The sequence below is a fragment of the Ailuropoda melanoleuca genome, chromosome 11 (assembly GCF_002007445.2).
Source record: "Ailuropoda melanoleuca isolate Jingjing chromosome 11, ASM200744v2, whole genome shotgun sequence".
NCBI lineage: Eukaryota > Metazoa > Chordata > Mammalia > Carnivora > Ursidae > Ailuropoda > Ailuropoda melanoleuca.
The window spans coordinates 52718944-52746149 of record NC_048228.1 but is presented as its reverse complement, the minus strand read 5'-3'; the positions used below and the strand labels follow the sequence as shown (position 1 = coordinate 52746149).

General features: G+C 40.5%; 1 protein-coding gene and 1 pseudogene across 5 annotated transcripts in view; one reads left to right on the top strand and one right to left on the bottom strand.

Moving 5' to 3' along the window:
* The window catches only part of MTHFD2L (methylenetetrahydrofolate dehydrogenase (NADP+ dependent) 2 like), a 142633-nt gene that overhangs the window by 103422 nt on the left and 12005 nt on the right, over nt 1–27206 (top strand). For 4 of the 5 annotated variants that reach the window (XR_004628845.1, XM_034671688.1, XM_034671687.1 and 1 more), the window contains one exon: nt 5790–5915. The exons of the other annotated variant lie outside the window; for it this stretch is intronic. Coding sequence is in view for 3 of the 4 variants with exons in the window: in XM_034671688.1 (XP_034527579.1) it covers nt 5790–5915 (126 nt within the window). In the remaining variant the exon portion in view is untranslated. The remainder of the gene's footprint in view (nt 1–5789; nt 5916–27206) is intronic. 5 annotated transcript variants of the gene reach the window in all.
* LOC100466732 lies at nt 3358–4118 on the bottom strand (annotated as a pseudogene).

Here is a 27206-nt window from a genome sequence, read left to right as displayed (position 1 = left end):
TATTTGAAATCACTATTCATTTTTAATTTTAACAAAACAAAAAAAACTCTGACTCCACATCCTAATAGCTTTTAAAACCTATTGGTGTTTAAATATTTACCAAATATTTAAATAGCTTTTAATTCTATTCCATTGTTATCAAACGATAAAAATTTAAATATACCGCATTTGTATACTTGGGAAACTAAATACATCATGTCTAAGAAATTTATTTTTAGTGTCCTTAAAAATATAATTAATAAACAACTTTATACTTCTAATCATTTGCCTCTACAAGACAGCAGTGTAGATGGATGACTTAGAGTATTTAAGATATCTGAAACAGATTTTGTATGTCCATTTGTTATCATTTCAGCATTAAATACAGTTTGTATTATTTATTTCTTTTCTTCAGTAGAATGACAAGATCAGAAGTGTGCAAGAATCAGAAATGAATTAGTTGAGAGAGAAAGAAAAGAACATTTAATTTAACTATACAAAAGATAATGTTTAAATCTTAGAAATGGAAGGCATTACTAACCTTCCCAGATCAATTCCTTCTTTACCCAATTGTGAATATTTCTTGTGAGGAATAAGGACGGTATATGGTTTCTCTTTCTGGAGCATTTTGTTATTCTTAAAATATTCTCTGTAATGAGCTGAAAGCTATTTCCTGTGTTCCCTCCTTCTTTCATTCTTCCTTCTGAAAACATTTAGAGTAAATCTACTCTCTATTCAGTTTAGCATATTAATGACACTTCCACAATTACTGGGTTTTGCTTTTGTTTTCAGTTGTTTTGTTTGTTTGTTTGTTTTGTTTTTCCTAAGATAGGCAGCCTGAGTTTATGCAACATTCTCTATTTCAGAGGTATTCAGTGTGTGGACCAGTACTGATCCATGACTCTTTCTTATCCTCTGAGAACCATGGGTCCACAAAGAGATAAGGTGCTGAGCAGGAGTATAAATCAACATACTGCTTCCTTCACTAAAAAAGCCTTGCTGTGAAAAAAGAAAGCGAGCTAAGTTAAACAGTGTGTTTAGTGAGATAGTTGTTTTTCATTGGGCATGAGCTTGCTTACCCTGTTGCAGACTGGTAGTAAACAGTTAAACCAACTAGTGTGATAGCACTTGCTCCATATGACATGAGTTCTAGAACCGTTCTAATCATTCTTCTGTAGTCGAGCCACTAAAATACAACCAGTGCTTCCAGAGAGACTCTGCTGAAAATATAGTGGAAAACATCATATCTTTATATCTGGACACTGTTTGTCTTAGAGTAGCCTAATGAATTTATCTATCTATCTATCTATCTATCTATCTATCTATCTTTTATAGAAGGAAGGGGGAGGGGCAGAAGGAGAGGGAGAGAGAGAATCTCAAGTAGGCTCTATGCCCAGGGCAGCACCTGACACAGGGCTGGATCCCACAACCTTGAGATCACGACTTGAGCCAAAATCAAGAGTAGGATCCCCCACTGACTGAGCTACCCAGACGCCCCTAGTTTTTAATGAATTTTTAATCAAGTACAATACCTGGTCAGAATTATACATTTATCTCCTCTTAAATTCTTTTTGCTACTTATAGTCCACCATTCCAAAGTGGGCTACCTATTAACTATTGTATCTGATTTTGTTCATTTACACATATAAGCTATGCAGCTACTGCTGTGTTAAAAACCAATACCAAAACATCTCAGTCACTTTAAACAGCCGCCTTTTTTTTTTTTTTTAATTTCTCATGAGTTTGTGTTCAGCTGGTCTGTTATGGTGACCTTGGCTCATTTCTTCCAATTTTGACTTGGGCTCGTGCAAGCATCTGCCTTCAGCTGGTGGTTAGCTAGAATCTAGTCTAGGATGGCCTCAGCTGAAATGACTCAGCTTTCCTCCACAGGATTTGTATCCTCCAGTAGTCTAGCTTGAGCTTGTTCTCATGGCTGTCACAGGGTCCCAAGAGCTATAAGAAGAACACAAGACCCCTGTAAGGAATAGCCCCAGTGTAGAGTAGATCAGAGAAAGGCAGAAAATAGACCTGGAGGAGAACAAAGATGAAATAACCATCACAGTGCCAGTGTGTTCTTCCAAGTTCTTTATCAAAAATTTAGAAAATGGCACCAACAAATACTTTTCATGGAAGACCTCAATAGACCTTCTTAGAGATGCATTGATCAACAGTTTTGGAAAACATTATTTAACTATCCGTGACTGTACCAATAGGAACTTTTATCCAACCCATGTTTTTCCATCATGTTAATAAGGGTTTAGTGAAAAATTCTGTCAAATTTGATGCTGCAATGAAGAAATTTCTAATTTTCTGAACATAAATGATCATCACTGCATTTAATTATAATAGCAAAATATTAGAAAGAGTTCAGGACTGTACAACTTATGGTAATCCATATAATAAATTATTTCTTTTGGGTCTTAAATTTCAAATAATTGATAAGATAGGGAAATGCTCACAATTTAATTTTAATGACAAAATGGTAGGATTCATAAACACAATATTGGTAAAGTTATAGGTATCATATTTTATATCCAATATATAAATATTAAAATCTTAGAAAAACAATAAAAATATACTTACTATCATTGAATGGCATGATTATAGTGATTTTTATTTTCGTTTTAAACTTAAGATATTTTCTAGATTTTCTAAAATGGAAAATAAACATGTATTTAAGATTTTTCCATTTTGTAATTTTCCTGAGAATTAAAATCAAGCACACATTTCTCTCTATTTTGAAAATTGTGCATTTGTTTATTGCCAGTCTCATAGTCTCTGAGAAAACAAAATGAACAACTACAATTGGGAGGGAAATTTGGATCTTTCTCAAAAGCATAGTAGCTGGATTTTAATAACTTTCATCAACATTTTCATCTTAAAGATATTTCCTGCAGGGATGCCTGGGTGGCGCAGTCCTTAAGCGTCTGCCTTCGGCTCAGGGCGTGATCCCGGCGTTCTGGGATTGAGCCCCACGTCAGGCTCTTCCGCTGGGAGCCTGCTTCTTCCTCTCCCACTCCCCCTGCTTGTGTTCCCTCTCTCGCTGGCTATCTCTCTCTCTGTCAAATAAATAAATAAAATCTTTAAAAAAAAAAAGATATTTCCTGCAGCTATAATCAATGTATGCTTCCTTTTCTTTTTTTAAGAAAAGATTTCCCTTTATTAACCATCTATAAAACTCCCATCTAGATCACTACCCTTTCGGAGCTCTTTAGTAACTAAGAGCAATGGATAAAATCTGTACAACAGTTCAGAAAAGTTCACATCACACCAGTTCAGAACATCTGATTCACTAAGATTAGATTATTTAAAAAGAATGATTAGAAATTAAACACCACAAATAAGATTTTTTATTTGTTATCGTTAAAAGTCTGAATTTTAAACAGATTCTTGGACTGGTGGCTCACTCATATCCATCAGCTTGTTCAACTTCAGCACTGGTCTCATCCCAGTCACTTTTCCAGAATGAGCTTTCCCAGTTCAAACCTGGGCTTCTTCAGCATTTTTACTTTTCTAACAAAGAAAGACATCATGGAGTGAATAAATAGACTGACAAGGCTTTTCTATGTCTTTTCTGAGGCCATCTGGAATCAATTTATTGGCCACTTCTTTCAAGTCATTTGTCTGCACCTCTCAGGTCATGATTTCCATCTTTTTCTAAATTTGGTGTACCTATTGATGGTGAGCATAAGAGGTCTTCTGAATCCGATTGTTGTGTTTTTTAGTAAAACCAATACAAAATAGACAAAGCAAATAATCATCGGGAGTCTTGACGTCAACATGAGCTTCAATCATGGTCTGCCAGTTTTTGACCATGGAGCACACTTTGTCATGGGTAAGATCCATGTCATGGAAATTTTGCCCTGAACATCCTCAGTAATTAACTTGAATTTTCTAAATGCAGTTTCATCATTCTACAGATCAGCAAGGCTCTCTTCAAATACATGACGCTTGTGGGCCTCAGATCATATTTTGGTTCTTTGAGTTATTGTAACTTATGTTTTTTCCAAAATTTCTGGTGTTAAACATAGCTGGTGCTTTCACATCATACCAATCTTTCTTTGAAAATGGATCAACCACTTTCTTCTTGGCTCCCTTTTGCCTCCTTTCATAAGGTGCTTGTTCTTGCCGACTGCCATGGTGCTGCTCAGGGAGCCAAAAAGCTATGTTTTCTTTTTCTATTAGATTCCAAGAAGAAACAGGACTTACGACTATCTTTAGAACAGTACTCAATATCTATGCTAGACCTGATAAAAAAGGAAGAAGTTCTATGGGCTAGGATAAGAAAGCAAGAGAAAAAACACATTTCAAACATTGATGCCTCATTGGTTATAGTATTATGTGGCTGAGGAACCTATCAGATAGCTGCATCTATTTTAGCACTGACCATTTCTTTATAGCCTTTAAATTCTTACTTGTACTAAAAATCATATGTCAGGAAGATGACATTTAAGCCATCTGGAATGCTTAAATGGGTAGTTTAAATATAGAAGAAAGCCTCTAACAACACAACATGTGTATTTTTCTTGCAAGGGATGCAGAATGTGAAAATGAGTAAATCACCTGCTAGACACGGTGGTGGTAAAGATGGCCACAAAATCTTTGATTTTCCTCTGTCCTCTTAAATCCAAGTGGATTCTGTCACTGCTTAGTGGATAGAATATGACAGAAGTGATATTGTGCCAGCTTCCAGGTTCCAGCCTTAAGCTTCTGGCAACCTTTGCTCCCTGTTTCTTGAAACACTCATTCTTGGAAGCCAGCTGCCAGGAAGCCCAAGTCATAGGAGAGGCCACACCTATGTGGTCCAGTTGCTAGCCCCAGCTGAGCTGCAACAACCATGAACAGCAGCTGCAGCCATGTGAGGGAGCCATCTTGGACAATCAGCCCAGTCACATCTTGGGATGACTACAGCCTCAGCTACTGTCGGATTCCAACTATATGAAAGACCCCAAGGAAGATCCATCCACCGAGCTCAGTCAACCCACAGAGCCACGAAATGTAATAATGAAGTGTTGTTTTAAGACTCTAAGGTTGGGGATGGTATCTTAATTATTAATAAAAATAATTGGAACATTAACCATTGTTAGCTGGTACTGTCGTATTTGAAATAAAGTTTGAAAATAGTTATAGAAAGTGAATGGTGACATAAGATCGCTGTAGAGTTACCTTTCAAACTGCAGTGGAGAAATAGTGACTAGAGCTTAGCATATCTTACACCTTTCCAAGTCATATATAAGCATAATGAATCAAAGAAACCAAGAAAAAATTTAAAAAAAAAAGCCCAAGATAACACTTCATGTTTAGAGTTGATGTGATATCACCAGGTGTATGGTACTTTGCCATTTACCACAACCCTGAGAATTTGAATTATTATTGTCTCATTGTTTTCTTTTTCACTCATCCTCCCTCCACCCCACCCCACCCTTCCTTCTCTTTACCTCCAATTTCCAAATAGTTTTCACTCTGCCAAACGTCAACACTAGCCTGTTTCATATCCCTAATGTCCCCATGTTATTTACAGCGCATGAAGTACAAAAGGGCGCTACTCCACTGGGGGCCCACCTGGAGAAATCTGGTAGCGATCTCTGAGATGAAAGGGTAAATCCAGGAAGGCTTTGAGGCACAGAGGTCACCATGTGCTGCCTTTGTTCTTCTGCTTGATTGGAAATGATCAAGTGCAGTGGGTCTCTTCCTAGAAACAGCATATTTTGTACATTTTTAAAACCATGACAACAGAACATTAGATATGTCCACCTTTGTTATGCTCAAGGATGAAGTTGAAGTATTTGCCAACTCCGTTTTGCTTTCAGGTATTCCAAAGTTGATTACCTCTGATATGGTTAAAGAAGGCGCTGCTGTAATTGATGTGGGTATCAACTACGTCCATGACCCAGTGACGGGAAAGACAAAACTGGTTGGAGATGTGGACTTCGAAGGTAATGAACTCTATCTCTTTTGATGAGTGAAGACAATGAAAGATTCTACTTTGCATGTTTTGATGGTAGAAAGAGAGACTTTGTGTTTGATGCAGGCATTATTAAGTTATTAATCATTACACCTCTTTCTTCTGAGGGAAAAGAGTTTAATCACTCACATATTTCTAACTCCCCTTCCTCCCTCTCTCCCTCTCTCCCTTCCTTCCTTCCATTGTTCCTTCCTTCCCTCCTTTTCTCCTCTCTCTTCTTGGGAGGAACATGTAATTATACCATTAATATTTGGTTTTAAGATTAAATTCCTTATAAAGCAGGTTTTTAGTGAAAGAATTCAGCTGACCTTCTTACCAGGCATTATTTTGATTTTTTGAAGTGTGTCTCTGTACTTCGCCATCCTTGCTATATATTCAGCCATTCACTCTTAAAGCCAGAAGGCATCTTGGGGCATGTTTGCTAATCCTAACAATATTTCAGATCTAGAGAGTTACTGGATTAATTCAAGTCAACATTCTTCACTTGTGTTTTAAAGAGGACGAGGAAGAGGACCTAGATTAACATTTCTATGGCCATCGAAGGAGATAAGGCAGCAAATGTGTAGTAACAATTCTCACTCAACGCCTTATCTCTACTGAGCCCCTCCCTGCACAGAGAGTTTTGGATGACTCATCCCTAATCCAATTTTCGTTCCAATATCTTGTCAGATACTTAGAGGCATTCAGGTTTTCAGTAGAATCTTGGAATCTTAGATGTCCAGTAAGATATGAACTTAGTAAAGATATTTTCATATTAGAATTATTATATATATTAGATTAACCATCTGGCAAAAAAAGCAAGGCCATGTCAAGGACTTTATCAGCTATAGATGTGTCTTTATAGACAAACTGAAAGGAATAACAGATGATGCTCTTTTTAAAATAATTCCAAATTTTACACTTCCTCTTGGAATCTGGTCATCAGCCGATGATTTACCCAACTCCTAGCGTGGTATTGAATGAAACCAAACACGCAGGCACCCAAGTGTTCTAGGGTATTGGCCCTATGTTTGTGAGATTCCGGGGTGCATAAGGTAGGCAACCTGAACCTGGTGCTAAAAAAAAAAAAAAGAAGAAAAGAAAAAAGGAAACCCTGAGGACGCTTGTGCAGCAATACATCGTGCCGACAGGAGGGCAGATAAGAGCAAAGTCGGGCGAGCACACCGCTGCACTGGCAGGCTGTCAATCCCACGGTCCCTGCCAGGGATGGAACTCCCAGAGAAGGAGCATGGCTCTGCACGTAACCGTGGGTGTCTGTCTGTACATATGTGTGTGTCACGTGTGTGTGCCGAACTCTTTAGGAAGTGACCTCGTTTCTTTATTTCATTTGTCATGTCCAATCCGTAGGGTCAGGCAGCGATACTTTATTTGAATTTCTCAATACGAAAGAGTAAGGAAACATTTCATTTTAAAACCTGCCCTTATTTTATTTCTTATCCTTGCACTGTCATTCTGCTTCTTGATAACATTACAGTTTCCGTGCGTTTCTTGCAAAATCACCACACGCTCACGACGCACCCAGATGGCATAGGCAGAACCCAGCTCGAGGCAAGAAAAGCAGAGATTTTTGCAGTTGACAACCTTGACGGTGCTGACAGGGCAAGCTTCCCCAGCAGTTCAACACATCTTTTAAGACCCTTCTCTCATATGATTGTCCATGGGTCTCAAACCATTTCCATGCATTCTTAGGTGGAGCTAAGAACGTTTCTTTGCTTGTTCCGGGTTTTCTTAAAACATTGAAAAAGGTGAGCATTTTGGTCAGTCACACACAGATACCGTACCTCAGATTGCACCACTCGGCAGAGTCTATTAAATCGAATTGCAGTTATGTGTATCTAAGCATATAATGAAATTTAAGAAAAGGAAGTGGCAAAAAGAAACAGAGATACAAGATAAACAGGAAAGGGCATTGGGCTGGGAGACAGAGAGGTTCTTTTAGACCTAGCACCGTAGCCCAGTAACTTAGCAGCCTCTCTGGCCATTGGTGGTGTCATCAGTTAAATGGCAGCAGTGATGGCAAGGACTCTTTCCAGCCCTAATGCTTGGTGCGTCTTGGACGTTTAGCTGAGTACTACCAAATGATTACGTAAAAACACAGACACTTGTGGAAGGTCAGGGCTGTCTGATCCTGTCATAAGGTAAGCCCATCTGATGGCTTATATTATTCCTGCTGCCCCCTGGTTCGTAGACCCAGGACCCTAAGGAAGAGCCGGACTTGGTAACGGAGGCCTTGCCAGTGAGGCCATGACTCAGCCGCCCAGAGGAGCAGGCAGGTGATAGGTTTTGACATGTTGCTCTTCAGGTTGTTCATCGGGACTTAACCTGAGGTGAGGGATGATCCTGGGCTGAGCGGGAGGAACTTGAACTTGGGTTATGCTGCAGAACTTAGAGGTAGCACTTGGCTACAAAGTGCCATGGGGAAAGTGTGGCTGCTCTGTGAGTATCGACGAGCGTTTCGCTCTAACCGAACAGCCAACAGAAACAAATGGATGCCAGTAAAATCAAATGCTAAAATAAATTGTTCTTGCAGAAGTGTTCGGCTCTCTAATAAAGGAAAACAGGATGGCCTTTGGTGGGAACGTTTTTTAAAGAATAATTTCATCAACTGACCCCCTTTGGGAAATAGCAGAAATAGGTAAATAATTGCAAATTCAATGATTTGTAAAACCAGGAGGCAGTTTATCTGTTTTCTTTCTAAGAAAATGTGGATGCCTAGTAATCTTTACTATTAGATATTTGGCCTCAGTTTTGAATCGGGCTCCTCATTTATGGGTGATATTTTATATCAGACACAGCATGAGAGTTCCCTCACCCCTTACGATAGTTCTTGACAAAAGGTAACATAAATCACCCTAAATATTTCTTTTTGATGTTCACATCAGGGTTTTGTTTTGATTCAGATATGATTTGTTCCAGACCACATCTTCCTTCATCTACAATGGTTTCTCGTTCTCATCTTTTTCTCTGCTCCTTCTTGGATTCCTTCTTTCTTCATTCTTCTCTGGAGCCGAGAATAGAATCCAATAGCTCTTCTTGAGCTTGTGGCCTGGTATGGGGGCCAGGACTCAAGATGGCCTAGAGAGAAAGGAGTGTCCCTCCCTTCACCACTCCTCCAACAATTCCCTGCCGCCTCAGCCATAAAATTGCTAATATTCCTAGAGAGGAGGTGGGCAGATCTGGTAGAAAATTATATCGAGGGTAAGGAAGGTGGGAGAAGCTTTCTGACACGGGGACACCCTCTTCTCAGGTCATTTGGAATTATTCTTCATTTGGTAATAATAGTAGTTCGTGTTTGAGAGGCACTTAGTGTCCTCAGCCTTCTACCTGAATTATTCGTGTAATCTTTATGATAGCCCCCGAAGGCTTTGTTATCATCCCTCATTTCACAGAGGCACACAGAGCCTGGGCATCCTCCCTGAGATCACGCGTGATGGGGCGCTGCGGGTTCGTAGCCAGGCACTTGGAATTTCTACCCTGCGTCGTCTTCACTATCCTGTATTTCACTCGGTTAATACTTTCCTTTTGAGACACAGAGTTATTTCTTTTATGTTCCCCCCAGGATATGTATAATAGCAAGTTCTAAAAGTGCCTAGACAGCAGTATCCACGTGCGTCCGGCCTCACTCTATGCGGTCCGATATGCGCAGATGTGAGTTAGCGCGGTTTAGGGAAATAACACCAGCCCTGCGACAGAGTAGTTCCGATTTCAGTGAGCACGCTATTGTAACTGTAGCCGCGTCAAGTGCGAACTTCTCCGCTAGCTCTTCCATCCACAACTCATGGAGCAACAACGAACGCGCTCTGCGATCTGCAGCCAATGACATCACTTCCTTCAAAGTCCGTTCGAAGTTGGTCGTGGCACACGTCACTCAGTTCAAACGGCTAAGTGTGTAGTTCTGTCGACTCCGTGTTTTCCACTAGCAAACCATGTGACATTTTGCAAAAACAGATCACAGACAGAGGGGAGTGCCCGCAGAGAAATGCGAAGCGCTAATGCTGAAAGTAGAATTTGCGGTAGCTGACAAGGGGATGTCGGGAGCGCCACCACTTGCCTTTTGAGAGATTCCGGATATGCGTCCGGAGGAACTTAGAGACAGCGAACTTACCCAAGTAAACAAGGAAAGTGGTTACTCCTAAAACGAGGCAGTGTCCCAGAGGAAGTGACACCGGCATAAAACTTCACATTGAAAGAGCTGTCTTTCATGGCATTGAGAAAGGGCAAACACAAAATGTTGGAAGCCATTACAAGTTTGGAAAGGAATCCGAAATTCACCAAGGCGTAGGAAAGATGCTTCCCCCATATTGTGTGGTATATGAGCAGAGGAACACAAAACACTGTTCAAACTACACTTGATAAGTTTTTGCAAATAAATAAAATACTTTAATTCTCAATGTTTCTAATGTTTTAAATAAATTATGGCATACTAAATACATGCTTTCCTACTATTTTCAATTCCCTATACATCTATAAACCATGGAAAGAGTTTTTAATGTTTTGACAAACATTTTTAAAGGCCATTGAACAAACATAGTAATGTTCTCCGTTGATTATTAAAATGGCTTTGCACATGTCAGCTTGCACAGTGGTTTGTATGGTCTTTTCTGCTACTGTGGAAAGTGAGCACTGCCCGTTTTTATCTCTGTGTCCGGTGCAATTAGTGGGCAATGAGTCATAGAGTTCAAACTCACATCCAATGCCATGATCACTTCTACTATGTGATTATTCAGTTGTGTTTGCTTAGCACCTTGCCCAGGGAATCCACACTGGTGTTTTTCCTCAATACAGATCCAAGTTAGGTGTTCCCTACAACACCTTTCCTCTCTGGGTGCCTGGAGGAGTTAATAGGGCCTTAGAGTTATTACTAAATTGAAATGCTACTTTGGTTTGAATTGATCCTTGATTATAGAATTCAAGGTAGTTCATTATTGCTTCCAGCCTCTTATAAATGCTTACTATTCCCTTCAATTACCTGGTCATGCCTCAACCCTCTAATTTAAGGCATTGCAAGAAGAAACAGTATTTAAAAGCATCTGTGATAAAATTATTTTGCATGTCTAAGAATTGTTTTTCCTTACTAACAAGCACACAATAAATAATCTATCTTGAAAAATTTATATTTGCTATACAGATTTAAAAAACAAACAACAGGGGCACCTGGGTGGCACAGCGGTTAAGCGTCTGTTCAGCTCAGGGCGTGATCCCGGCGTTATGGGATCGAGCCCCACATCAGGCTCCTCTGCTGTGAGCCTGCTTCTTCCTCTCCCACTCCCCCTGCTTGTGTTCCCTCTCTCGCTGGCTGTCTCTATCTCTGTCAAATAAATAAATAAAANAAACTCTTTAAAAAAATAAATAAATAAATAAAAAATAAAAAACAAACAACAAAAACAATGGGACCTATCTACTTTCACCTGGTCATTTTCTATTAGTNAATAAATAAATAAAAAATAAAAAACAAACAACAAAAACAATGGGACCTATCTACTTTCACCTGGTCATTTTCTATTAGTAGCTTTGAAAGAAACTTCATACATTTCTAACAAAGAAGAATGTATCCTCGTAAGGTAGAAACGAGATTTTTGTGGCATGAGTTGTAAATCGCTTCTGACTGGAAAGCCGTCTGCAGCTGAACAAGCTCATAATTGTACTGCTTTTATGACAGCAATTCACTGAATGGATTTGGTGAGCCGAACAATCTAATTAATGACTTCCCGGGCTGTTAATTCAGCTGACCTCATTCACATTGGCGAATTCTCAGGCCTCATTTGCACCTCGTCGCTACCACACAGATGTTTCTATAATCCTTTGCAGCTTTTAATAGCTTGGCTTCAGTTTTATGATGAATTCCTCAGGGATTGTGGTGGAATGAAAGGAACTGGAATGTCTTGCTCCTTATTCCCTCCCATCTCTCCTCCCTGTGTTCCGTCCCCGAGCGTGCCTCTCCACTCCTTGGTCTGTACCAAAACAGGGAATAAAATAATGCTGGGAAGAACTGCTGAACAGGAAATGAAGAGGTAGGAACAACGTGTAGGCGCTTTTCTCAAAGTCAAAATAGGTGGGGCTAATGTCTAACTAAGAGTGATTCTCTGCGCTGACTTTAAGTTACAGGAATACATGGAAATTACTGGGATAAGTCTAAAGGTACATTATTACAGTGTTGGTGGAACTGATTTAAATTATAAAAGTAGAGAAGCCCCATTATTTGGAAAAGAATGTCTACTCTGATGCAACCAAAATTTTTTTTAACTGTAGTTGCTTCCAGATGTTTCGTGTATGCCTATTTTATGTCGTTTGAGGAATATGTGCCTTAGATTTTTATCAGCTATTTTCCATGCTGAAGCTCTGGTTCATTGTTATGTTTAGTGAATGCATCCTAGTTTGCCTCACTGTCTCTTTTGTTAAATGTTGTTTCTGTTTTTCACCCAAGTATTATACTAGAGTATAGGTTAAGCTGCTGTAACAAAGGGAGCCCAAAAGACATGAACTCCAACAAGGTAGTTCAGCTGTCTCCTACCAACATCCGGAGTTAGACAGCTCTTCCTCCTTCACGGATAACGCTGTCATCTGTTTGTATTAGTTTGATAAAACTGCCATAACTAAGTACTAAACACTGTGTGGCTTAAACAACAGAAACTTATTTCTCACAATTCTAGAGGCTAGAAGTCAGAGATCAAAGTGTCACCGGGTTACTTCTCCTTGACCTGGAGATGGCCGACTTCTCCTTGTCTTCACATTGTCTTTTCTCTGTACATGTCTATGTCCAATTTTCCTCCTCTTACAAGGACACTAGCCAGATTGAATGAGGGTCCACCCTCATGGCATCATCTTAATTACCAAATATAGTGACATTCTGAGGTACTGATGGTTAGGACTTCAGCATATGAATTTGGGGGAGATGCAATTCAGCCCACAACACTGTTCCACTTGAGCGTCCTTCTTATCCACACAGTTGAAGTTGAATTGCCTCCTCATCCATATTTTCTTCCATTGAAAGGTGAAAGAGAGATGAGCACAAATGACTTCCGTTTAAGAAGATTGAACTGGAGAATGTATGCATCACTCCCGCTAGCATCCTGTTGACCTGAACATAGCCAAATGGCCACTCTATATGGGAGTGAAAAGGGTGTGGAATCCACAGTCTCTAGAGGGGAAGCCATGCTTGGATGTAGAATGATCCATTCTGTACATAAGAACTTGAAAACTGATCTCTTGGAATAGAGAGAGAGATTTCTTCATCCAGCCCCCACATACCATTCAATCTGCCCTTAATTCATTCAGCTCTGAAAACCTCATTATACAATCTCATTGCTTGCTTTTTAGTCAGTTTCAAAGCCTGATCCACTTACTAACTCTTTCCTGTGGGATCAGTAGATGCCTAATGTCAGTGAAGTCATATCTTGGCTCAGATCTTACAGTATTAACCCTGAACTCTGTAGATAAAATGTATGTAGATTTGCAATGTGTAGACGGTAAATCTCATCAAAATGTGTCTTCAGTTCTAACTACACTCATTTTTATTATTCAATCATTGGTAGAGACTAGACACTTTTATTTTTTACTAATTTATTTTTTGAGAGAGAGAGAGTGTGTGCAATATGCACACAATATGCAAGCGGAGTTGGCGGTGGGTGAGCAGAGGAAAAGAGAGAGAACCCCAAGCAGGCTCCGTGCCCAGCATGGACCTGACATGGGGCTCAGTCGCACCACCCTGAGATCATGACCTGAGCCGAAATCAAGAATTGGACGCTTACCCAAATGAGCCACGCAGGTGCCTGAAGACTAGACACTTTTTGACAACTTCATGCAATGTTAAAAATTATATCAAGTCCATTTGTGGTTTCCATTTTTCATGTCACTTTACTGACCTTACTTTTGATCTCTTGATCATTACTGATGTTTTCTGTGTACCCCTTCAAATTCACTAAGCCATGCTTTTACTGAAAGGCATGTCATGCAGTATATTCAGGAGTTGGGAAAATAGCAAGGGGAACAGATCTACATCTCAGCCTTGACTCAGCCACCATCTGCAACCGGTCCTGAATAGGATGGGCATATGAATTACCACCGATTGTGTCCAGACAAGAAAGAGAAACCACACATTGAGATGTGTCAGGAGAGCATGAGGTCTGCTTAGGGCCAGCTGCTGGGAGGGGAGCCATCTGGGGTGGTCCCTGAGCTTCCTTCTGCCCCTGCTTGTCTTACTGTAGCACCAACTGACCCCAAGTGACCTGCCTCTTAAGAAAGGGTTCCCAGAGTGTCCAAGGATAGATCAGAGTGGGTAAGGTGAGGATCCCAGATACGTAGAATAACAACAGAGGACAGGCCAGCTTTGACTGAATTGGTCATTTAGCCAAGAAGTGGGCTGGAGGCCTCAGGACGGGAGTCTGCAGTGGATGCAGGGCCCCCAGCCTCAAGAGATGGGGCTATTGCTGCTGCCATGAGGCTCTGCTGGAGACCAAAGGCCTGGGTCAGGCATACCCCAGAGAGACTCCAGAAGTGAGGACAGTGGTACTTTTAGGCAGCTTTAGGTGAGTAAGCTCTGGTCAAGCCTGCAGGAACTAGGGACAAACCTATGAGAAAGCCCCATCTGCTGGTCCTGAGCACAGGGCCCACACAGACTCTGCACGTCTCCTGGTTCAAGTCTTGAGGTTTTTGTGTGTATGCCCTGCCAGGCATTTCCCAGATGACGAGTGATGTTGAGAATCTTTTCATGTACTAGTTGGCCATTTAGATGTCTTCTTTGGAAAAATGTCTATGTCTTCTGTCCATTTTTTAATTGGATTTTTTTTGTTGTTAATTAGTTGTTTTAATTCTAAAGGTATTTTTTGTAAGGTATTTTGGTTAGTTACCCCTTATGTGATATATGATTTGCAAATATTTTCTCCTATTCATTTTGTTAACTGTTTCTTTTGCTGTGCAGAGACTTTTTTGTTTGATGTAGTCCCACTTGTTGATTTTGCTTTTGTTTCTTTAGCTGCTGGTGTCATATACAAAAAATCATTTCCAAGACCATGTCAAGGAGCTTTCCTCCTGTTTTCTTCTAGAAATTTTATGGTATCAGATTTTAGGTTTAAGTTTTTAATCCATTTGGACTTAATTTTTGTAAATAGTCTAAGAGAGGGGCTCCAATTTCATTTTTCTATGTGTTGGTATTCGGTTTTCCCAGCACCATTTACTGAAGGCGGTATCCTTTCCCCAATAAGTGTTCTTGGTTCCCTTGTCAAACAATAGTGAACCGTACATGCAGTGGTTTATTTCTGGGCTTTCTACTTTGTTCCATTGGTCTGTGTGTCTGTTTTTTGGCCAGTATAGTAATTAATGTCTTAATTACTATAGCTTTGTAGTATAGTTTGAAATCAGGAAGTGTGATGCCTCTAGCTTTGTTCTTCCTCAGGATTGCTATGACTATTCAGGGTCTTTAATGGTTTCATACAATTTTTTTTTCTATTTCTGTTAAAAGTGAATTTTGGTAGGAATTGCATTCAATCTATAGATGGCTTTGAGTAATATGGACACTTTAACACTATTAATTCTTCCAGTCCATGAACATGGGCTATCATTCCACTTTTCTGTGTGTCCTCTTCAATTTTCTTCATTAAAGTCATATAGCTTCCATTGTACAGATCCTTCATTTCCTTAGTTAAATTTATTCCTAAGTGTTTTATTGTTTTGGATACTGTTGTGATGGGATAGTTTTATTTCTTTTCATTTATTTCATTGTTAGTGTATAGAAACAAAACTCATTTCTGAATGTTGATTTTATGATTCAGCAACCTCACTTCTGGGTATGTATCCAAAGGAAATGAGAACAGGATATCAAAAAGATATCTGTATAATCATATTTATTGCAGCATTATTCACAATAGCCAAGATATGGAAACAAAAGTGTCAGTCAGTGTATGAAGGGGTAAAGAAGATGTAGTATCTATATTCAATTGAATTTTTTCAGTCATGAGATAGAAGAAAATCCTGCCATTTGTGACAACATGGATGGACCTTGAGGGCATTATGGTTAATGAGATAAGTCAGACAAAGACAAATGCTGTGTGGTATTATTTATATGTGGAATCTGAAAAAGCTGAACTTGTAGAAGCAGAGTAGAATGGCAGTTACTGGGGGTTGGGGGGTGGGGGAAGTGGGAAGATGTCAAAGGGTACAAATTGGCAACTAGAAAGTGAATAAGTTCTGGAGCTCTAATGCACAGCATAGTGATTATGGCCAACAATGTCATATTATATGTTTCAAAATTGCTAAAAAAACTAGCTCTTAAATGTCTTCCCACAAAAAAGAAATTACAATTATGTGGGGTGATAGAGGTATTAAATAAAGCTGGGATGGTAATCATATTATAATATATAAATATATCATATCACCAGGTTGTACATTTTAAGCTTAAACAATGTTTTATGTAAATTATATCTCAATTAAAGACTTAAAAAAATACAGTGTGAGGGATCTAGGTTCAAGCTGGGACACAGTAGGTACAGGGGCGTGGGTAGGGCCTTTCCCTCCTAGTGTTTTTGTTTGCACTCTGCTCATCAATGCTCTGCTTGCTCTTCGGAGCCTCCTGTGGGGTCCTGTGTGCACCCTCCCATGGATAGGCTGGGAGAGCAATGGGGTCAAGTGCCCTCCTGGAGCTAAGTTACTACACCCTCTAGGCTGCAGAGGGATGACACAGAACCAACAGCAGTTCGCTGAACTACTGGAAAGAACAATTTTCACGAGAGTCTGTGCTTAAACGTGGAAAGGAATGTGTGGATGGGGAGAGGATGGTCCTACGGAGGGAAGGAAAGGGAACCCTTAGGCCAACTGCCCTGGACAGTAAGGGAGAAGAGAAGGCCCAGTTCCTGGGCTAATTCATTCATCTATCTTACAATATGCTCTTCTCTTTAACTACACCAAGTGTGGTCTATGCCAGCCTTGCAGGGGTCACAACAGCTGAGCCCATCTCCTGCCAGTGATTTTCTTCCTGGCCCACGATTCCCAGCACTGTAGAGTCAGAGGGGCTTCTCTGGCCCCTCACAACAGCCCTTTGCAAACAGAGTTGAGGAACACAGTGGAAAGGGAAGGAGCCTCCCTTGGCCCTCTCAGGAATTCCTTGAGGCCAGAACGAGGCTGAGGCTGGGATGCAGGAGGGTTTGGAACAGTGGTATGTGACAGGCATTGTGATAGACACTGGAGGCGTGGCAGTGATCTGAATAGGCAAAGTCCTAGCCACAGGTAACTTACATCTGGTGGGAGAAAACAGGTAATAAACAAACACATACATATCCATGTGATATGTTAGGCAGTGTTTGCTGTTACAATGATAAAACAAGATGAGGGAGGCTAGAGAATTATAGAGTAAGGTCGCTTAAAAAGGTTGTTCAGGGAAGGCGCACTGCTCACCTGAACAAAGTGAGGGAGAGAGCCATGTGGATATATGGAAGAGGAAGGGTCCATACACACAGAGCAGCAAGTGTGAGGGCCTTGGGGATCAGCATGCCTGCTGGCTGTCATGAGCTGCCAGAAGGCCGTTGTAATGGGCACAGAGTAAATAAGGGGAAGGAGTGTGAGGAATAAAGTCAAAGAGGCAGCAGCAGGGGTGCCACATCATGGAGGCTGTGGGAAGAAATTTGGATTTCACATGAAGTGCAGTGGAAAGCTATGAGAGGATTTGGGGCAAAGAAATGACATTTGACCTGCATTTTAACAGGATCACTCTGGCTACTGATGGCAAATAGACCTTAGAGAGGTTAGGATATAAATAGGGTACCTGTTAAGAGCTATTGTAATTATCCAAGTAAGAAATTATCCAAGATGGGGTGTGGGCCAGCACGGTAATGGGTGAAGGTGTTAACAGGTGGTTAGATGGTAGATATAATTTAAAGGAACAGTTGGGGGGCGCCTGGGTGGCACAGCGGTTAAGCGTCTGCCTTCGGCTCAGGGCGTGGTCCCGGCGTTATGGGATCGAGCCACATCAGGCTCCTCTGCTATGAGCCTGCTTCTTCCTCTCCCACTCCCCCTGCTTGTGTTCCCTCTCTCGCTGGCTGTCTCTATCTCTGTCGAATAAATAAAAATAATATCTTTAAAAAAAAAAATAAATTAAAGGAACAGTTGGAAGGATTGGCTGAATGATTAGATATAAAAGAAAGAGAAGAATCAATTATGACTCTACGAGTTTTCAAATAAGCAAGAGTGCAGTTGCCAGTTCTAGAATCCTTTTGAGATGAATCTGAACAGATCAATTTTACCTAAGTGTGTGTATATAGGGTAGAGAGCGGACAGAGAGAGAGAAGAAGGGGCTCTTTCCAGGTGAGAAATAGCAGATCAAAGGCAAAAAAGAAAAATTGCAAAAGGTCTTTTGTACCCCATAGTAGGCTCACCATTGTTGAACAAGAGAAATAAGACATTGTAACTTGTGCCTCGAGTAGCTGGAGGCTTACTTGGCATTCTTCAAAGCATCTCTACTTGACATGAAATCCCTCCCACAACAAAAGGGACTCTATAATTTGGGACTCTCTCTGGTCAGAATTATTCTTCAAAATTCTAACCCAGTAGTCAAAATATGAGGACAAAAGGGGTGTAGAATTATTACAGAAGCCCAGTACCATTTTCAAGAAACTACGAGATGTGGAGCTCAAACCTGTGGAATGCTTTTAAAGCAGCTTTTCAACTCTATTTTCTCTTCTTTTACTATAGTCACTTCCAGATGGCTTGTGTATGCTCAGTATTTCACTTTTGAAATCTGAGAGTTACCTTGTCACTCCATGCTCCTTGTATATTTTGTCCAATCTTTCTTAAAAGATTGTGACTTGCAGTCAGGCTGACTTAGGTTTGAATCCTAGTTCTGTTGCATAAGACAATTATGATCTCAGGCAAATCACTTCACCTCTCTGAGACTTGATTTTATCATCTGAAAAACTGAGATAATAATGGCTATCTTATAAAGTTGTTATGAAGATTAAGTGAAATAATCACCTCACATGAGCTAATGTATGTGACTTGCTGAGCACAGTGCCCAGCAGAAGACAGTCTGTGTGTGTGTGTGTGTGTGTGTGTGAACGCACACACGGCTCACCTCCCTCTCCATGCTCACTTCGGTACTAATCCAGAAATATGTAACTTTGCATTGCGGTTACCACCCTGTCCCTCATTGCTTTTTTGGCCTCGACTCTCTTCTGCTCTTCACCCAAAACTCCTATGAATCCACTTTAAAGCACTCATGCTTATCCCCCCCCTTCTCCAGGCTCCTACAGCTGGTCCCGTCTGCCTTGTTCACTTTGCTTTTAATCCTATACTGCCTTCACTCCTCCTCAGTTGTGGTCTACTGAACTGCATGCCTCTGTAAGGTGAGCTTCTTGTCCTACATTTCTTTTGTCGCTCCATCCCACAGCAGGTCTCAGCCTTCTTAGTCATACCATGGGTCAGCTGTGTGATCATCCTCAGTACTTAGAAATCTCCAATGTGACTCTTACATTACAGAAGTAATTCCTTAAAGTTGCCTTAATGGGAACAAAAGCTGCCACTCAAGGTAGCATCAAACATATTATTAACCTACAACAATCCAGATCCAGTACTAATACATCCATTGAGTCATTCGTTGATTTACTTAACACATATTGCTCATTCCACATACCTTCAAGGTACTAGGGATATAGCCGTGTACAGGATGAATATAGCCGTGTTCAAGGATGAAGTTCCTGCTCTCATGGAATTTATATTCTCCAGATTACATGTTAAAGTAAGCTTCTTCTTCTTTTTTAATGCTTCAAGCTTTTATTTAAAATCTAATTAGTTAACATATAGTGTAATACTAGTTTCAGGAGTAGAATTTAGTGATTCATCACTTACAGGTAACACCCAGTGCTCATCACAAGTGTCCTTCTTAATGCCCATCACCCATTGAGCTCATCCCTCTGTTCACCTCCCCTCCAGCAACCCTCAGTGTGTTCTCTATAGTTAAGAGTCTTTTTTATGGCTTGCCTTCCTCTTACTTTGTTTTTTTTTTCCCTTTGTTCATCTGCTTTGATTTAAAGTAACCTTCTTTTGGAGGTGATTTTGGCACTATTTACTTCCAAGTATGTGTTCCACAAGATGGGAAAGTAAGAGAGTATTGCCAGTTTATAAGGAAATGGTACTATCTTTGAAGTAGATCACTTATACAGAACTATTAATCTATGATATTGTAAAACAAACAAAACAAAAGAAGTTAAAGTGACTCCCCACCAACTCAGTGTTTAGTGTTAATCATTTAGTTTGATGGTATGTGTCTTAGTTCAGGCTGCTATAACAAATTACCACAAACTGGGCAGCTTAAATAATAAGCATTTATTTCTTATAGTTCTGAATGCTGGAAGTCCAAGATCACAGTGCCAACAATAGTCGGATTCTGATGAGGCCCCTCTTCTGGGTTACAGACAGCTAACTTCTCCTTGTATCCTCATATAATGCAAAGAATGAGAGAGCTCTATAGGGTCTCTTTAATAAAAGCATTAATCCCATTCCTGAGGGCTCCACCCTCATGACCTAATAAACTCCCCAAAGCCGCACCTCCTAATACCATCACATCCTAGGTTAGCATTTCAACGTACAGATTTTGGAGGGACAAACATTCGGTTCATAATAATATGGCCAATCTGACTCAAAATACCAATTTTTTATGGTAGATGATTATAAGGTAACCCAAAAGTCCAGCTTTAGGATAAGGGAGGACCTAACACTTTAACCCAGAGATGATTTCTTCCAATCATTTTTTTTTAAGATTTATTTATTTATTTGAGAGAGAGAGACAGTGAGCAAGAGGGGGAGAGGAAGAGGAAGAGAGACGCTGAAGCCAACTCCATTCAGCACAGAGCCTGATGCAGGGCTGGATCTCACGACCCTGAGATCATGACCTGAGCCAAAACCAAGAGTCAGACACTTAACCAACTGAATCACCCGGGCTCCCCTCTTCCAATCATTTTTTTAAAGTGGATGGGAATTTGCAAAAGTCTCTGTTAAAGAGACTGCTACAAACACCGTGGTCATAGTGCCTCTACAGGTCATTTAGTAAAACAGGTAGTCATGGTCACTATGCGATCCTTATCAGTGAGCCAGCTACCCCCACTGTGGCTCACCTCACACTTACATTTTGCTCATTGTAAAGTCTAGGTCTTTGAAATCAGGTCAGCTTTAAAGACGTTCTTTGTAGAAGAATGTATTTGGCAATTGAGCAATCTACCTTCATAGAGGAGTTAAAAGTTGAAGCACAGAAAGGACATCCACAGGAACAAGAGAAGGGCTGGTGCCTCTGGAAATCTTGCTGCTTCTTTTACACCTAACGATGAGATTTTCTTTTGTAGTTGTTTCTCAGGGCTCCATACTAAAGTACAAATATCTCTGGAAGGAGATTTTATCTCCTAGCATCTTGTGTTGATGATGGCAGGCTACCGACGTCGAGGCCCTGCCAAGAGATTGGAGGACACTCCAAACAGCCTATCTAGTTTACAGATTTCTCACTGTATGATAGGAGTGTTCAGTGGCTTGAGGAAAAAGGACTGGGGGGAATGAGAGGAGTACTTGATGATTATGTTTCTTCTCAAGTAATGAAAGGGAGATAGTGTTAGTCCTTTTGGTAGAGTACTAGAAAAACACATGGCGGTAATCCTTACTCCCACCTACTGAAATGGAAACTGGCACTGGTAGCTGATACCATCCGTGGTCAGGAAGGAGGTTCCATGGATGGATCATAGACAGAGTTCACAGAAAGCAATTTCAGGTTTTCACTTGCTGGTTGATTTGCTATTTGGCTCCATTGAACGCGTTCTGAGTGGTATGAGCAGGATCCATGGTATTCACGTCTATGAGGCAGGTAGCTGGATATATGGAGATTTGATTTAATGTAAGGAGAAAAGTAAGGGAAAAATAAAAGGCTTAACCACCTTGCACACACAGATAGCATAGTGAATAGGTGAGGGATGCATGTATAAGTGCAACTTACACAGCTAATGAAGCCAGCACAGTCCATCAAGAAATGCGGATCAGAGTTTCACTCTTTTACTCCATTAGGGCATTATCCTATCTGCCCCATTACTACCCCAAAGGGTGCTGAGTTAATGAATGTCCTAATATATGTAGAAATCTTGTAGAAACCCCAGAATCAGGCAACCAGACAAATGCAAGAGGACACATAGTCAATTGCCTTTGGGGTATCTGATTCCTTGTTGCGTTGCAAGAGTTCAGTGGTGAGCCATTCATTCGCCAAGGAGCCCTTTACTCTCTCTGGCTCATCATGCTCTTGAGTGTCATTTTTCTGTCAACCATATGAGAAAGTGGAGTGTTTTCCATATTACCTCCTGAGTCATACTATTTCTCCAGTCCTATGCCAGTCAGGTTTTTCTGGTTGTTATTCATGTACTTCATTTTCCTGAAGCTTGTCTCCCCTTCATTATAGTGGATGTGTTTGAGAGGTCATGTCTAAATGGCCTGTATTTAGAAGCATGGGAAAATTCTCCGAGCATTTAATTTAGACAATTACACATGTATACTAGAAGGCTGAAATTCATATGAGAAAAACAGGAAATTTTCATCTGCCGTTTTGCCACACGTAAGGAATCATTCCTTTTCCTTTTGGGAAGGGAAGTTGGTTTTAAAAATTCATTGTAGCCTTGTTGCAAATCTGACATGGGTCATGGAGTACTTCCTTAAAAGAGGCAGAGAACTGGACAAAATACAAAGAGAAATACAACAATATTACAGGGACTTGAGACATGAGTTCCTCATCCTCCACCCAAAACTACATTTATAAAACACAAATATATCCTTTGACTCTGCCAGGATATACAACTTCCAAGCCATACCAGCAAAATCAATTGTTTAGGTACATCTGGAAATTCCATTATTTGGAAACTTTGGAGTAGTATATAATGTACCAAAGCAGAAATTCACTATTGCCAAAGAATCATTGAGTCTTCCTAACAAAGTATCTTAGGCGAGAGTTTGGATTATTAAGTCCAGACCCTAGGAACCTGGGAATATAAAGTTTCCAGAGGAAATAATGACATAGAACATACCAACCATTGATACCCTCTTGTGAAGCATGGTTTGCTGGTACCAAAGATTAATGGTCACATATGTTTTCTTTCATTCTCTCCTAAGTTGCTAAAGGACATTTTGATGTCTCTTATGTTGCTGTTAGTATCCTTCATGAGTAATCTTTCCACACCTTGTGATCACATGTCACCCCTGGATTTTTTGAGACACGTAGACTGGACACCTCATTTCTTCCATCATCCCTGTCATCACCTCAAATTTTAAACATGAAATAACCTAATAACCTCTGCTCTGTACTTCTTGTTCTAATCCTGATCTTGAAACGTGGTTGTCTTCAAGTAAGAATAATGGAAAAGATGTCAAGCCACGCCCATCTGAATTCTTTATTTTAGAAATCTGAAGCTAATAACCAAAAAAAAAAGTAATCATCTACAGAGGGATAAAAAGGGAACATGACAGATTAGCTTCCAGATTTCAGGGTAAAAAAGAATTTCTTGGATAGTAATTTCATAACATTCAAGGACCTGAAACTTTGTGAAAATACAACATGAATTTCTCTGTCATTTTCTGAAAATTATTAAGTAGTATACATTTTTCACTCCCAGCTTCTCATTTTGCAAAACTGGCTATTCCTACAGATAGAAATAGCCAAGTTTATTTACAAAAGACTTTCTTAAGAGTGTATTCACCAGGACACTGTAACTACAGCTGCCATCACCCAACCTAAATGTCCTGCCCCCTCCCCTGGGGGTCATGTAGTGCACAGCCACTCCCCCCTCCATCTTGTTCTACTGTTTTCCTCACGTACTTTGGTCATAATGAACTTCTGTCAGCTCCTATGTTACCTTGAACTCATTGTCAGATCGAACCTCCTTTGCTTTTACCTTTTCCTCATGTCTGCATTGTATTCTGTCCTTTATCTTACCCCTCTAACATCCATCAGATCTGAAACCTTTTCTGGAACTTTGCACATCTTTCTCTGATGCCCATATCTGATTGCTGAGGGCCTTGAGTCGCTCACACAAGAACCAGAATTTATTACCGTCTTAGCACATACCTTATGTTCTCACTTTTTTTTTCTCCCTTTCCTCTGCCCTGGATGATGAACTCATTTCATGAGAGAAATATGCCAACACAAAACAGACAGTTTCCCCATTTGATCTTATCTTGCCCCAGAATTCGTATATTTTTCCCCCAAATTTTAGAAATACTTTAACCATTGCTCTTAGGTTAATATCCAGAATTGTTAACATTATCTTCTGGGCTCTACACAAGCAGGACCCTTCCCCTTCATTCCTGCACAGACCTTGTTGTTCCCCCTACCAAGACACTGGCTGCTCCCCACCTCTTCATTTCACATGGAAAAGTTGAATTTATCCTTCATATTTCTGGGCTTGGCCTAGACAAACACCACCGATGTATGCGGGGCTCGGTGAGGGCCTCCTCACATTCACACGTGTGGCACATTCATAGCCCGAGTTCAATTATCCTTTGGGTGACTATCTTTTTAATATGCATCTCCTAGCTACACTATCAGCTCCAAGGGACAGTGGCTCTGGCTGTCGTCCTCAAGAAACATTTGTGGTGAATCAATCTGAGCCAAACTGGAGCCGGTGTGGGAACAATGAATAAGATAGGAAAATATGCAAGGGTTAGGAAATAATGCCAGACCCGGGTAGAGGGCCAGATCCTAAAAGACCTTAATTGCCACAAGTATAAACAATTTCTACTTTATCCCGAGGACAGTGAAGATTCATCAGATGTTTCAAAGCTGAAGTGATCTAATAATCTGTGTTTGAGAGAATGAATCTGGCGGGAGGTTAGAGATTTCATCTCTAAACCAAAAAACTATTATAGATTTAAAAAAAAAAAACCACCAAAAAAACCCTACTAGGTATTTCTTCTGTCCCCTGTGTGCATCCATTTGGCAGTGTGGCTTTACCATTCTTCTTATCCCAAGTCTTTCAAGGTGAGTTTGACCACGTGACTTGCTTTGACTGATGGGGCATTAGCGACTGTGACTCAAGCATTTGCATGCTGGGGTTTGCCTGGGGCCTGACTGGGAAACCAGAAATCCCCAAGTGAGGTAGCTTAATGAAGCAGTGAATTTCAACCATGTCTTAAACTTCCTCTTCACCGCTGTTGACACGAATAACCCCCTCCCCCTCACACCACCACTATTAGGAATCTCACTTTAGCAAATGATTCTCAGCAGTGTGCACTAGAATCTTGAGGTGGGAGGAGGCCTATGTCATGTGACTACATGTCTCAGGAGGCTGGTTCCAGCATATGTTATGGCTGCAAATTGAAAATCACTCTGCTAAGTTTCATGGATGGGTGAGTGAACAGTTAACTCAGCCTGGGGAGTTAATGAGCACCACGAAGGAAGTGACATGTAGCCAGATCTGCGAAGAAGAATAAATATTCATCAGGTGGAAAAGTGCAGGAAAGTATGTCAAACAAAGAGTAGAATTGCAAAGGCAAGTCTTGCATCCCAAATGACTGATTTTAAATGGTCATCTCTTTTCTTTCCATACAACTGAACATGCTCTCTGATATTCCAGATCATGCTGGCAGAACCCTATCACCCTCAAGGAAATCTACAGAATTCACTTTGCAGTGTCTACGGTTTATAGAGAGGTCATTGAAATAAGTTGTCATGATAATCGTTGACTTTCCTCAAAATAATCTTTATTTTCAGAAACCTGCTCGAAGCATGACCAAGTCATTTTCCTCTGCATCTCATTCCCCGGAGCAGGTTCCGTGCACATAGCAATAGGATCTGTGACCATTGTTTTATTTGCGTTCACAGTCAGTTTCAATAACTCTAGAATCATGTTAACTTCATGATTGAATCTCTTCCTGATTGTGCAATCCCCGTTCACGGTCCTCTCATGAAAATCCTGATATCGATCAAAAGCTAATGCATGTCCCCCTGCTTTTTGAAAGTTCATGGTGCCACTTTACTTTTATCAAAAAACAAGCAAACAAACAAAACAAAACAAAACCTACATTAGTATCTGTTTTCTCTAAGCGAAAGAAATCCAATGAGGATTTTCGCTTTTCTGAAAAAAAAAAAAAGAGAAAGAAACAAAAGGTGCAAAGCAAAAAGCATTCAGCATTTGCTTGGCAGGGAGCATTGGAGAGGCGGTGTGCACCCCAAGCGGAGAGAGGGGCCCCGCTGCGCTCCTTCCCCGGGAACTGCACTCAGCATCTCACCATGTAGCCGCCAGAGCTGTGAACGGTGTCTGGGAGCATCTATGCTTAGCCCCATTTATTCTGTGCATCTGTTAGCGAGAGATGTCGTCAGATGTCAGAAAAGCCAAAGAGGTTATTTTTTAGGTCTGGGCATGCTCAACATTTTTTCCGTATAAATTAATGGTATGTGCTTCTTAGCTTACACCATTTCGGCTTATGGAAGGTTTCCTAGGACTGCTTTACTTTTGGATAGCAGGGGGATCTCTGTACCTGGTTCTCATCCATACAGAATTGTTGGCATTTTTCTTAACACATACACATACTCCCTCAGACCTAAACGCAGAGTAAGTAAGTCTCTGAAGGAAATGATTGCCTTCAAGTGCTTCTGTAATTCATTTCAGTAGAGCATACAGAACACTTTTTTCCCCACACATATTAGGATTAATCTTTAAAAGCATCATCTTCTACAAGCAGGTGCAAACCTTTGTCTGCCCTCAGGGAAAGACCAGCCAATGAGAGATTGTTCTGGTGATGTAATGCTTGTTAACTTACTCTCTTGCAGGCACAATTGGGGAAGATGCTCTTCAGAGCATCAAACGTATTGGATTTTTTTTTTTTTGACTTTAAATGATTTTTTATTATATTATGTTAGTCACCTTACAGTACATCCCCGGATTCCGATATAAAGTTCGATGCTCCATTAGTTGCATATAACACCCAGTGCGCCATGCAATACGTGCCCTCCTTACAACCCATCACCAGTCTATCCCATTCCCCCACCCCCCTCCCCTCTGAAGTCCTCAGTTTGTTTCTCAGAGTCCATAGTCTCTCATGTTTCATTCCCCCTTCTGATTACCCCCCCCTTTCTTTATCCCTTTCTTCCCCTACCGATCATCCTAGTTCTTATGTTCCATAGATGAGAGAAATCATATGATAATTGTCTTTCTCTGCTTGACTTATTTCACTTAGCATTATCTCCTCCAGTGCCGTCCATGTTGCAGCAAATGTTGAGAATTCGTTCTTTCTGATAGCTGAGTAATATTCCATTGTATAT